Here is a 12,572-nt window from a genome sequence, read left to right as displayed (position 1 = left end):
GAATGACAGGCGGCTTGTTTACATCAGCCGCCTGCCTTTCTCCCGCTCTAACGGACGATCGCGAGTGCCCGCGCACATTGGGTCCGCCGGGCACACACGCGGGGGGGTCTGTGACCGAGCGGGAGCGGGAGCGCGCTCGCTCCCCCAGAGCCTCACAGGCTAGTGACGTACCCATACGTCACTTTGCCTGTGAGGGGCTGACCGCCGCAGTATATGTACTTGCGGCGGTCAGCAAGTGGTTAAGCTGCTTCTTTTTTTTAACTACATGTCTGCTTCAACCATGAATGCTTTCTACAGTAAACATAACTATTTCTTTAAATTTCAGGTAAGTAACATATCTCTTTATAAAATAAAAGTGTGTGTGTGAATTCCTACTTAGTAACATTATGACTCCAGTTCAGTTTTACAATTTTCTGCTTCTACATTTTCTTGGCGCCTCCTCACGTAATTTACTCCATAACTGTAACAGCACCACGTTGGTCCTCAAGTGCACTTCATGAAGGAACGTTGGCAGGGGGAGATAGAGAAATATAATCAATGTAGGTGCAAATGAACTCATAAGGAGGTATAACGTACATTTCAAATGCACGTTAATATAAAGGATGAGAAAAGACCTGGCCTTTCCCTTTCTTTATTAAGAAGTAAATGGAACTTGAAAAGATAAGTCACATGTGAGTCATTAAAAGCTGCTGCTCCAAAGAAATTAACATAATGGATTCAGGAGTTAGGCAGGTCGGGGAGGATGTGGGCTGCTTCTGACGTCAGGCCTCAGATAACTCATATATCCAGAGTGAGAGGGGGATCAGCAGAGGTGAACAGCTGGGGTGAGACAGTCCCCTACCAAGAAAAATTGTGAGTATTATGGCTAAATGTTGCGATTTCCATATATCTGGGTAGTAATATGTTTAGAGTTTTTAATGTATTGTGAAGGCACATTTCTACAAGCAATTTTTATAACATCTTATGTTCAAAACAATTGTAGAAACATGGGGTTTACTTATGTAGGATAGTGGGTACAAATTATTTCTTATTTTTCTGTGCATTTTCTACAGGAGGATAGAAAAGAGTTAGTAAAGAGTTTTAATGCTTGGACAGCTTTACAACGAATCCCATAAACAAATGCAACATAAGGATTCAAACCTTTTTCAAATCTCTCTGCAATACTCACTAAACCTCTTCTACTGATACAATTCTTAAAATGTATAAAATATGTCACATTATTGATTTATCTAAACCAATGCCAATATTAAGATTGTTTTTATCTAGTTATGATACCATTATTTACAGTTACATAGATGACTGGGATCTATATAGCAAATTAAACTGCTTACAAATTATTGGTAGACTTTCTGTTACGATTTTAGGTAGCATTTACCAGTGTACCATCAATTTTTGCTGACAATATTTGGCTGATATTTATAATGGATGAGCATCAATTGATCCCATTACATATTAAAGTAAAACAGGAAGTTATGGGCAAAGAGTCATTCTCTCACCGAAAAGTAATATGTCAGTATTAGGTACATGCTTTCAGGTGGATTCAGTGAAGGGAATTAATCAAAACTGGAGAAGATAGAATCTGGAGCAACTGTGCATAGCAACCAATCCGTTCTGATGTTTTATTTTCAAAGATTAACTGAACAAGCTGGAGATAGAAGCTGATTGGTTGCCATGTACAGCTGCTCCAAATTCTGTCTGCTCCAGTTTTCATAAATTGCCTCCACTATCTTTATTGATGTATTAGGGTCACCAACAGCGACAGCAAATTCCTAGTTCCACCCAACTGCAGAGGGCCTGTTGGACTTTCCATTTATATTACCTGTTTTACCTGTTCAAAAGTGTAGCACAGGGAGTACTGCTGTGCTGAGATGGGCAATACCTAGGATTCTTATGGGTAATTCATAATACCTTTTTTTAACCCATGCCTGAGTTATCAGTTTTAGATGGCTACATACTAGTGATGAATTGTGACCAACTATTATTCGGTTAGCACCATGTACTTACCAATAAATCTAAGTGACAATGGAATTTAATATTTACAGATGTATACATGTTCTTATCAGATTTGAACGTAACTGAGTAACTGCAGTTGAGGATGATTAGGGAAATTTTCACCGAGACTCTCATTGATGATGACATAGCACAATAGGCAGCAGTTCCATTGCAGTGTAAATCCTATAACAGTATCCCACACTTTCTGCCTATATAAACTATCTACATACATATTTTTAGGTAGTAATGATAACTCTTTAATTAATGCAATGGTATCTCTAGCTCATAGGCTAGTACAAATTCAAAATTTGTAGTTCCACAAAAACTAGCTAATGTATTATATAGTACTATATTACTATGTATTGTCTATATACATTTTTGGATATTGTATTCCAGAATAAAAGAAAAAGCCACATTTATAATTTCAACGTGCTGGAATGTGCTAGGATTTTTTTTATCTGATTTCACTTTGCAAAGTTCTACGTAATTCATACATTCCAAGCTTCTGAGAGCAGTAAGGTAAATATAAATGCTGAACCCATTGGGTTCTTCTGTCTCTTACACTTCAGTGACATTTCTGAACTTGAGTTTCAGGTTTTGTCTGTTTGACATAATCATTACATGAGGGTTCACGCTCTTTTTTTTTTTTTTAATTAATTTTATTTGTGCGTGGATAATTAATTGGAAGGAGTGTGACTCTAAGGCAGAGAATACTGTACTACAGCAATCCATGAGTGCTCAGTTATCCAGCAAGTACAGCACATGGAATACACTGTTCGGTGGACAGACCCTTAAAAGCCTTGTATAATACCTGGTAAAAACTACAAAGATATATCCTTAATTTAATATAATCTGGATTTAGATTATAGCTGATGTTGATTGGTTGAATTGCAGACATTTTTTTAGAAAGGAATAATGCAATGAAATTCAACACACTTAAAAAAACAAACAGACTTTAAATTTGTTGAATATAACAGCTTTTAAAAGAACAATCATTACAAAAAAATGTAATATAGCTCTTCTTTAAAGAACAAAGCGCTAAATGCATAGATTAGGGCCCATTGCAATTAGAATCCTAATAGTACTGCCATGATTTCAATAAAGTGAATTCTGATTGACTGCAATGGTTAAAATGTATCTCTAAACAAACCCGTTTTTTTTTTTTCAATTTTGTGTGAATGGCGAATGGTTAGACCCTTTGTCTTGTTTTTGTTGCTTTCTATGTTCCCATTGGGACAATTCCTCTGAATTTGTACTGGTGATTACTGCAACTGAGAAAGAAAATGAAGGGAATGCAAAAACATTTATGATTTGACCTATTCCAAGGACAACTACCTTTGGGAGAAAATATCTAGTTTCTTTTTATGTCTCAGGGACAGGAAGTGAAGGGAAATTTCCTTAACATGTTGCTGTACATTCACTTTGATGTACATTGCTCTTTGTGAATAGGTCTATACAGTGGGAGAGATTTACTAAAACTTGGAGCACTCAGAATCTGGTGCAGCTGTGCATGGTAGCCAATCAACTTTTAACTTCACCTTGTTCAATTAACCGCTTGCCGACTGCTCACAGTATATTTACTGCGGCAGTCAGCCCCTCACAGGCAGAGTGACGTAGGTCTATGTCGCTCGCCTGTGAGGCTCTGGGGAGCGAGCGCGCGCCCGTGGAGGCGCGCTCCCGCTCCCGTGCGGTCATGGACCCCCCCGCGCGTGTGACCAGCGGACCCGATGTCCGCCAGTCACTCGGCGATCTGCGGGGGAGAGGGAGAATGTCAGGCAGCTTGTGAAAACAAGCCACCTGTCATTCTCCTCGCTGTAAAGACACTGATCACTCGGATCTAGTATGTAGATCCGTTGATCAGTGTCCTTACAGCTCAAGCCACAGCCAATCACAGTAGAAAGCACGCCCCTAGGGACACACACAGCCCCTCCCTCCCAAATAAAGTTAACCCCTTCACTACCAGTGTATTTTTACAGTAACAGTGCATATATATAGCACTGATTACTGTAGAAATGTCACTGGTAACCCCAAAAGTGTCAAAAATGTCAGTCAAGGGTCCGATCTGTCCGCCCCAATGTTGCAGTACCGCAAAAAAATCGCAGATCGCCGCCATTACACGTTAAAAAAAAAACACCAAAAATGACAGAAATCTTTCCCTTTGTTAGTAAACGCGATAACTTTTGCGCAAACCAATCAAAATACGCTTTTTGCGATTTTTTTTTTTTTTTTACCAAACATAGGTAGCATAAAACAAATTGGCCGAAAATTTTAAAAAATTTTGATTTTTACATTTTTTTTGGGGAATTTCATATAAAAAAATGTGAAAAATATTGTTATTTTTGCAAAATGTACGCTCTTTTTTTGTTTATAGCGCAAAAAGTAAAAATCGCACGGGTGATCAAATACCACCAAAAGAAAGCTCTGTTTGTGGGAAAAAAAGGACGCCAAATTTGTTTAGATACAGTGTCGCACGACCGCGCAATTGTCTGTTAAAGTCACGCAGTGCCGAATCGCAAAATACCCCCTGGTCGTTTAGCAGGAAAATCCTCCGGGGCTTAAGTGGTTAAGAGTAGACACTAAAACCTGGAAGCTAATTGGTTACTATGCAGAGCTGCACCAGATTTTGCATGCTCCAGTTTTACTAAATCTCTCCCAGTGTTTTATAAAATGTCTTAAAATATTGTATAGGTGCTTAGTTATTAAATGTATTTCTTGGCCAAAAAGTGAATGTATGTATACAGTTATCGAAAGTTTTTCTTGGCTAAAATTTAAAAGTGCAAGGAAAACAAGGGAATCATTGGTAAGCTTTAAGTAACTACTATTATAAAAGGATATGGGCAAACTAAGCTAGCTACTCAAATATGAAAGAAATCTACGTCTCTCTTACACAATATTCTCCTTACAGGCTGCCTGACGGTGCACTTCACCTGCAGTCAGTGGGTAGAAGAGACATAGAATGAAACTGGTATGTGCCTCAATTTCCTGTTTGCTGCTCCTGTGCTTGGCCATTCCAGAGACTCAGAGCCGAGTTCTTCAGCCCTCCCTAGATATACGAAGTGAGTACCTACATTGGGGGTGTTTAACTCATAAGATGCATTTATTTGCACTGATTCGTTAGGTTGTATACATTTTATAACTCATGCATTGCTGGTATGTTATTTTTTATTTTTTTTATACTTTCTTTTAACTAAAAATACCTAAACCCAAGAAGCATGTCCCATGGGAGTAGTAGTTTAAACCAGTGTTTCTCAACCTTTTTTCAGTCAAGGCACCCTTTAAAGATTATGGACAGTCTCGAGGCACCCCATTCTAAAATGTAAAAACTATTCTAATTAGTAATCGACCGATATCGGTTTTTCGTTGCCGATACCGTTACCGATATTTCGGCCAATTCATATCGGTATCAGCCGATATTGGCCGATATTTTTGTACATTTAAATTATTTTTTTTTTTGACAGGTACTTTTGTGGAGGGATCGGGGGGGGGGGGGTCTAAAAAGACCCCAAACCCCTCCTCTGCACTTTAAAGCATTCAAAACGCCAAGTTTGGCTGTTTTGAATGCTGTAATTTTTTTTAATCTGGCGGCAGACAGTACCGGAAGTGGTATGACTGTGGACCTCGCGCTTATGGAATGTAGGATATCAGAAAATAGGTGTGTACAATTAGCTGCCTGCTGCAAGAAAAGTGCTAGTGCTTTTTGTGAGTAGAGGTCAGTGATTGCAGCGCTGCTAATAAATATATAAATGAGGTGTTCTAAAAATCTATCTATGTTGCTTAAAAGGAATCAACAAATCAAGCAATCAATAAAGTGCAAATAAGTGTAAACTCTGTGCAAAATAGCAAAAAATCATAAAAATTGTGCAGATATTACAATGTAAAACTCATAACTGAAAGTGCAATCTGAGTGCCAAATAAACAGTCCATAAAACAGTCCTTATAATAAACAGGAGCTGGATGCTTAATTCTTGTTGCTTCGGGGTATCCCCCTTTGGGTATCTACTTACCACTAGGTGGTGAGATTGAAGCAGAGTAAGCTGATGATAGTATCCTTTGGCTCCTGCAGGGCTGGTTAGGCTGTATGTTGGAAGCGATCTTAGTTCACAGTGCAGTAATCCCAGGTGTCCTCATAGAAATAAAAATGCTGGACATAGTGAGGACCGTTTAAAATACATTTATTAAGTTAAAATACAAAGGGATACTCACAAACATGGAACATAAAAGAGCCTGTATTAAAATGCCTATACTCGGTACGGTGGTAAGCTGCTCATCAGCGTTCTCCTCACCGACCGGAAGTCACGTGGCTGCCTCTCGGCCAATGGCTAGACGCGTTTCGCTGTGGACACAGCGTCATCTGTAGCTGGCTAATTAGAGGTGCCACAAGTGTTATAAAGCCGTGCTGCGCTGTTCTTCCGGTGTACTCAATGCTATAGTATGCTTGCTACATCTGTTGCATTCTTAGTTTTTCTTCTACCTTTATACTATATAGAATATAGAATATGGAATATAATATCTTTTACTAATTTTGTGTTAATTTGTGTGCTGTATTTGGCGATCGTTAATATTGATATTGAACGTTCTGAATGTGCAATATTGCCCCCTAGTGGAGCTTTGAAAAATGTGTCTATTAATAGAAGCTCTTTCTACTGCTCCCGACATCTCATTATAATGATGTGACCTTAATATTCCTACTCTCTATAAACTAAATATCGATTCATCATTGAAGTAATTGGATAATTGATGTGACATTAATTTTCTACTCTCTATGAAATATCGATTTAACATTGGGCATAATATCTCATGCAATAATTAAATAATAAATGTTAAATAAATGTGTAGACCCCTACTGGTCCAAATGGGTAACTATTACCAACCTATAGCCTTATATTATATTGTAACCATACATATGCCAATTATTGACAGATTTTGTCGATTTTTTGATTCTTTATACTGGAATGTAGAATTATATCCGGGATAGAATAAAATATATGATTAAAAATACATGTGATTGAAGATAAAAGATTAAATTACATAGATAAAAAATATAGTTAAAAATCATTTATGAAACAATTTATATCAATTTCTACGTTTAAACCCTTTGGTACCATGCTTCCTAGTTTATGTATCCACCAAGTCTCGTTCTGTGAGATAGCTCTTGTCATGTTTGTGCCCCTCCAATGTTTTACAATGGTGTCTATCCCACAGAATTTCAACTTACTTGGATCCTTATTGTGGCAGATACAGAAGTGATTGGACAAACTGTGCTTTTGGAACCCATTTTTGATATTTTTAATATGTTCTCTCAATCTAATTCGGAGTTCTCTTGTCGTGCGTCCCACGTACTGGAGACCACACTCACATTCCAATAGATAAGTAACATGCGTGGTTCTGCATGTAATAAACTTATCTATTTTAAATTGTTGTCCCGTGGCTGTGGATTGGAATTGTGTTTCCTTTCTTGACTTATTATTTATTTTGCATGTGCGGCATATGACACAATTGCCGCACCTATAATACCCTTTTTGATCTAAAAATGTGTTCAGTTTTTTTGGGGGGTCTGGTACATTTTTGGCCAGTTTATCCTTTAAAATGGGGGGTCTTCTGTAAATGAACTGTGGTTTTTTGGGTAAAATCTTGCTAAAAGTTGGATGTCTCAATAAAATGGGCCAGTGTGTTTTAAATTTTTTTTTTTTTTTTTTTTTAAATGTAATTTAATCTTTTATCTTCAATCACATGTATTTTTAATCATATATTTTATTCTATCCCGGATATAATTCTACATTCCAGTATAAAGAAACAAAAAATCGACAAAATCTGTCAATAATTGGCATATGTATGGTTACAATATAATATAAGGCTATAGGTTGGTAATAGTTACCCATTTGGACCAGTAGGGGTCTACACATTTATTTAACATTTATTATTTAATTATTGCATGAGATATTATGCCCAATGTTAAATCAGAACGTTCAATATCAATATTAACGATCGCCAAATACAGCACACAAATTAACACAAAATTAGTAAAAGATATTATATTCCATATTCTATATTCTATATAGTATAAAGGTAGAAGAAAAACTAAGAATGCAACAGATGTAGCAAGCATACTATAGCATTGAGTACACCGGAAGAACAGCGCAGCACGGCTTTATAACACTTGTGGCACCTCTAATTAGCCAGCTACAGATGACGCTGTGTCCACAGCGAAACGCATCTAGCCATTGGCCGAGAGGCAGCCACGTGACTTCCGGTCGGTGAGGAGAACGCTGATGAGCAGCTTACCACCGTACCGAGTATAGGCATTTTAATACAGGCTCTTTTATGTTCCATGTTTGTGAGTATCCCTTTGTATTTTAACTTAATAAATGTATTTTAAACGGTCCTCACTATGTCCAGCATTTTTATTTCTATGAGGACACCTGGGATTACTGCACTGTGAACTAAGATCGCTTCCAACATACAGCCTAACCAGCCCTGCAGGAGCCAAAGGATACTATCATCAGCTTACTCTGCTTCAATCTCACCACCTAGTGGTAAGTAGATACCCAAAGGGGGATACCCCGAAGCAACAAGAATTAAGCATCCAGCTCCTGTTTATTATAAGGACTGTTTTATGGACTGTTTATTTGGCACTCAGATTGCACTTTCAGTTATGAGTTTTACATTGTAATATCTGCACAATTTTTATGATTTTTTGCTATTTTGCACAGAGTTTACACTTATTTGCACTTTATTGATTGCTTGATTTGTTGATTCCTTTTAAGCAACATAGATAGATTTTTAGAACACCTCATTTATATATTTAGTACCGGAAGTGATATCACTCATGACATCACTTCCAGGTTTTTGCATGGAGACCCGATCAGAGCCGAATGCGGCTTTGATAGGGTCTTCGGTGGCCGTGCAGGCTGGTTGCCCGGGTCTCCCGGTGGGACAGGAAACCCGGGCAAGCCACAGAAGGCAGCGGAAGGGGGGGACGTCCCCTCCCACTCCTTGTAATGACAGCCGAGCGGCTTTTCAGCCGCATCGGTTGTCATTACAAGATAGCCGACCATCGGCTATGGACACCGGTACCGGGGTAATGCCTCTAGCTGCAAGCATCACTCCGATACATGCACTTTCCCGTAATATCGGCAATATTGGTAATCTCTGGGGCCGATTCCGATATATTGGGGAAAGTGCATATCGGCCCTCGATATATCGGCTTTGCCGATAATCGGTCAATCCCTAATTGTAATAGTCATACATAATGCAGAAACATCCACAAGTCCAAGTAGGACACGCAACGTTAGAGGTGATTTTATTCTTCAAAAGCAAATACACTTTTGTAACTGGTACTGATTAGTATTCCAATTTTTCTCTTCTCTCTCAGTTTTTCTCTATCATTCAGCTAATGTGAGGGGCAGGGGAGGGTCAAACAAGGATGCTAGGCAGGTGACTGACATCCTCCTTATCAACTGATTATGCCAATGGTCGTTAGGACACTGGCAGAAAGAAGGTTGTATATTGTGCACAATGAAAACCTTTTTTTGAAAACAATTTTTGGGCAATTTTTAGCCATTTTGCCAAGGCACCCCTGAAGAAACCTCAAGGCTCCCCAGGGTGCCTGGGCACACTGGTTGAAATGGACTGGTTTAAACATTTCCACAAAACTCTGTCAGGGTATACATGATCACAACGCGTAACACTGGCACACTAGCTAGATAAATGAAAAAAAAACTATTTGTTAGAAATTATAGCCTGATCTCCATCATAAGTCCAAAAAGGCAAGAACGTTGATATGCTATAAAAACCGTACAAGTAGTAGTAGTAGTAGTAGTAGTAGTAGGGTACTACGGTTTTACTACTACTATGGATGTAGTAGTACAACGGTAGTAGTAGTAGTAAAATCGTGGTACTCTTGCAAAGAATACCCAATCACGTGCAAGAAAAAAAAAACACAATTTTTGCTTGCACATGATTGGATGATGGAAGTCAGCAGAGCTTCTGCTCATTTACTAAGCTCTAGAGCAACTGCACTGGCAAAGTGCACAGTCTAGTTGCCTTTAGTAAATCAACCCCACAGTGTCCCGGCCTAAGCTCATTTGTAAATGAGGCTGATGTCACCAGACTTTCAATTTGTATGACATTAAATGGAGTTCTGCTTTAAAAATATCTGGTTCCTACTGCACTTGACAGTCACCTACTGACAAAGTACATTTGTTCAATTAGCAAAGTAAACCTTTTTTCACAATGAATACCTAATTATATGCAGAGAAATTGAAAAGAATATGAATCTATACTACCCCAGCCCCCTATAATTACATGATTGGTGTTGCATACTGCTGCAGTGAAAGATATCTTTTATTATACTATTCCCATATTTCATCACAATTCCTCCTGTGTCATTATGAATAGTCCTATCCATGCTTTATTTTCACTGATGTATCTAATTTATTTGTTAAATGTAAATTTTACAGTCATTACAATATATTACTAATGCTTTGACATCTCTGCATGCTTATGTAGCTGAACTGGTGGAAAGAAGTACATGTTTTTATTGTATGTGTATAATGTAATATATAATATATGGACTTTATATTAAGGATTGACCTTGTGTACATCATATACACCATATAACACTTCCATACATACATACATGATCTCTAGTTTTCTGTTTAACTATTTGTAGCTAGCTTCATTGATACATCTAGATACAAGAGATGTAATGATACCTTATGTTCACAATCATCTAATTGGTCTGTAATGAGACACAAACTGCAGGGTGCGTGATATATTCTGCAATAGCATTAGCCATTGCTGCCCTTATCCTAAAAATGCTACTTGCCTGGCTGTCCCTAGCTTCAGTATTTTCTAAGTCAATGACCTGGAACAAGCATGCCGATTAGAACTTCTGACCTGTATATTTGTTTTAGGTCAGTGCCGCAGAAAATACTTAATGTGATTCTGTCACTGGCAATAAAAAATTAAGACAGCCAGCGCCAGCAAGAGATGAGATTTTGAGTATAATAAATTGTGAAAATATTAGCTTATTATCAACTATTATGTGAAAAGCAAATTCCTGTTTACCTATTTCATCTGCACACCATTGGATTTTCAAGGTAAATAGAAATTTTACACAGTTGGAGAATTTAATTTATTTTAAAACTACCGGTAATTACATTTTAAATTAAAGTGTCTGTAAACCCTTAAAGTGGATGTAACCACTCACATATACCCAGTGAAGTGAATAGCCTAATATGATACACAGAGATAAAACAAATCTCACCACATACGTTTTATTTGTAAATCTGCTGTCTTCAGCTTTCTACACTGTTTAGAACGTGCACATCGTGTTCAAATGTTTTCTCCCTGTTCCAGAACTGGGTGTGGAGTCTAGGCATACATTGTGTGCTAATTGGAGGAAATGGACACCCCCCTCCACATAGGCCGAGGAAGGAGGAAACATGCAAAGCTGTGCTGTGAATAGACCAGCTCTTTGCTAATCTATCTCTATACACCCACCCGACACAAATTTCCAGCTACTTTTATCTCCTGTGTCAGAGAACTGTCAGAAGTTATTATGCTGATAACAGAAGAGCGGAGCAGCAGAAAGACACAGAACTTAGAGCTTTGGAGAGAGACAAGTAAACACTACAGATATATGTGCCCAGGTCAAATTTCATGAATGCGGTTTACATCCACTTTAAATATACCCAGTGATTGGCCTCAGGTGATACACAGAGTTAATTAAATCCTCCTACATAAAGTGTACTTTTTTATCTGCAGTTCTCTTCTTTAAATTCATTCAAAGTGCAGAATTTAGAAAGCTTGTTTTGCTGTCAGAAAACAGGGGACAGAGAGTTGAAATTATTCTCTGCAGAGCTCAGTGAGAAGAGCTCTGAGTGCTGATTGGAGGAAAGGTACACACCCCTCTTCACACAGCATACAGGAACTGAGCTGAGTCAATCACAGGCTGTGTGTCGGAGATCCCTCCCCTGTCACTTTTTTTCGCTTGGTGTCAGGAAAACTTGTCAGAAGTGACTCATGTGGATAGCAGAGGAATGAGGCGGCAGACAGAAATGACATTTAGTGCTCTGGATTGATAGTACTCATTATAGAGGGATATGCTTTGTTCATATTTCATGTCGGCGGGACATTTCATGTCATGTCAGCAGGGGCATAGCCGAGCCACGCTGTTTGTGTCTGTGGACACACACAGCCCGACCCTGGAGCGTGCCTGCACAGGTGCCCTCATAGCGCACAGTTTAAGGAGGACTGCATAAAAACAGATATGGGTCAGCTCTGTATAACATTTTTGCACAGAGCAGGTAAGTATAACCTCTTTTTTATTATAAGAAGGAAAACACCTTTGGCTTTAAAATCACCTAAAGTATAACAAAATGCAAAACTTTTTCTTCAGTTTTGGATAGAGTGGGGAGGGATTAGAACCCCTGTCAAGTTTTTATTGCTGTCTGTGCCCCCTGTTAGGGAGATTCACCCTCTCTATTTGTCCTGTTTACCATTATCATTGAAAGTAAAAGTAAAAAAAATTCTTAAATTTTGGGGTGTCCCCAGAAAAGTAATAGAGGGAAGATCTT

At 38.3% G+C, this 12,572-nt stretch overlaps 1 protein-coding gene across 1 annotated transcript in view; it reads left to right on the top strand.

The window, feature by feature from the left end:
• The first annotated feature begins 735 nt into the window (after nt 1-735).
• Nucleotides 736-12,572, top strand: part of PRLH (prolactin releasing hormone) — a 33,622-nt gene continuing 21,785 nt past the window's right edge. The window contains exons 1-2 of the mRNA XM_082262271.1: nt 736-852; nt 4,898-5,048. Coding sequence (XP_082118397.1) covers nt 4,949-5,048 — 100 coding nt within the window. The 5' untranslated portion in view covers nt 736-852; nt 4,898-4,948. The remainder of the gene's footprint in view (nt 853-4,897; nt 5,049-12,572) is intronic.

This window comes from Pelophylax lessonae (assembly GCF_965119305.1).
Source record: "Pelophylax lessonae genome assembly, chromosome: 6".
Taxonomy (NCBI): domain Eukaryota; kingdom Metazoa; phylum Chordata; class Amphibia; order Anura; family Ranidae; genus Pelophylax; species Pelophylax lessonae.
This window is presented reverse-complemented; position numbering and strand designations above follow the sequence as displayed.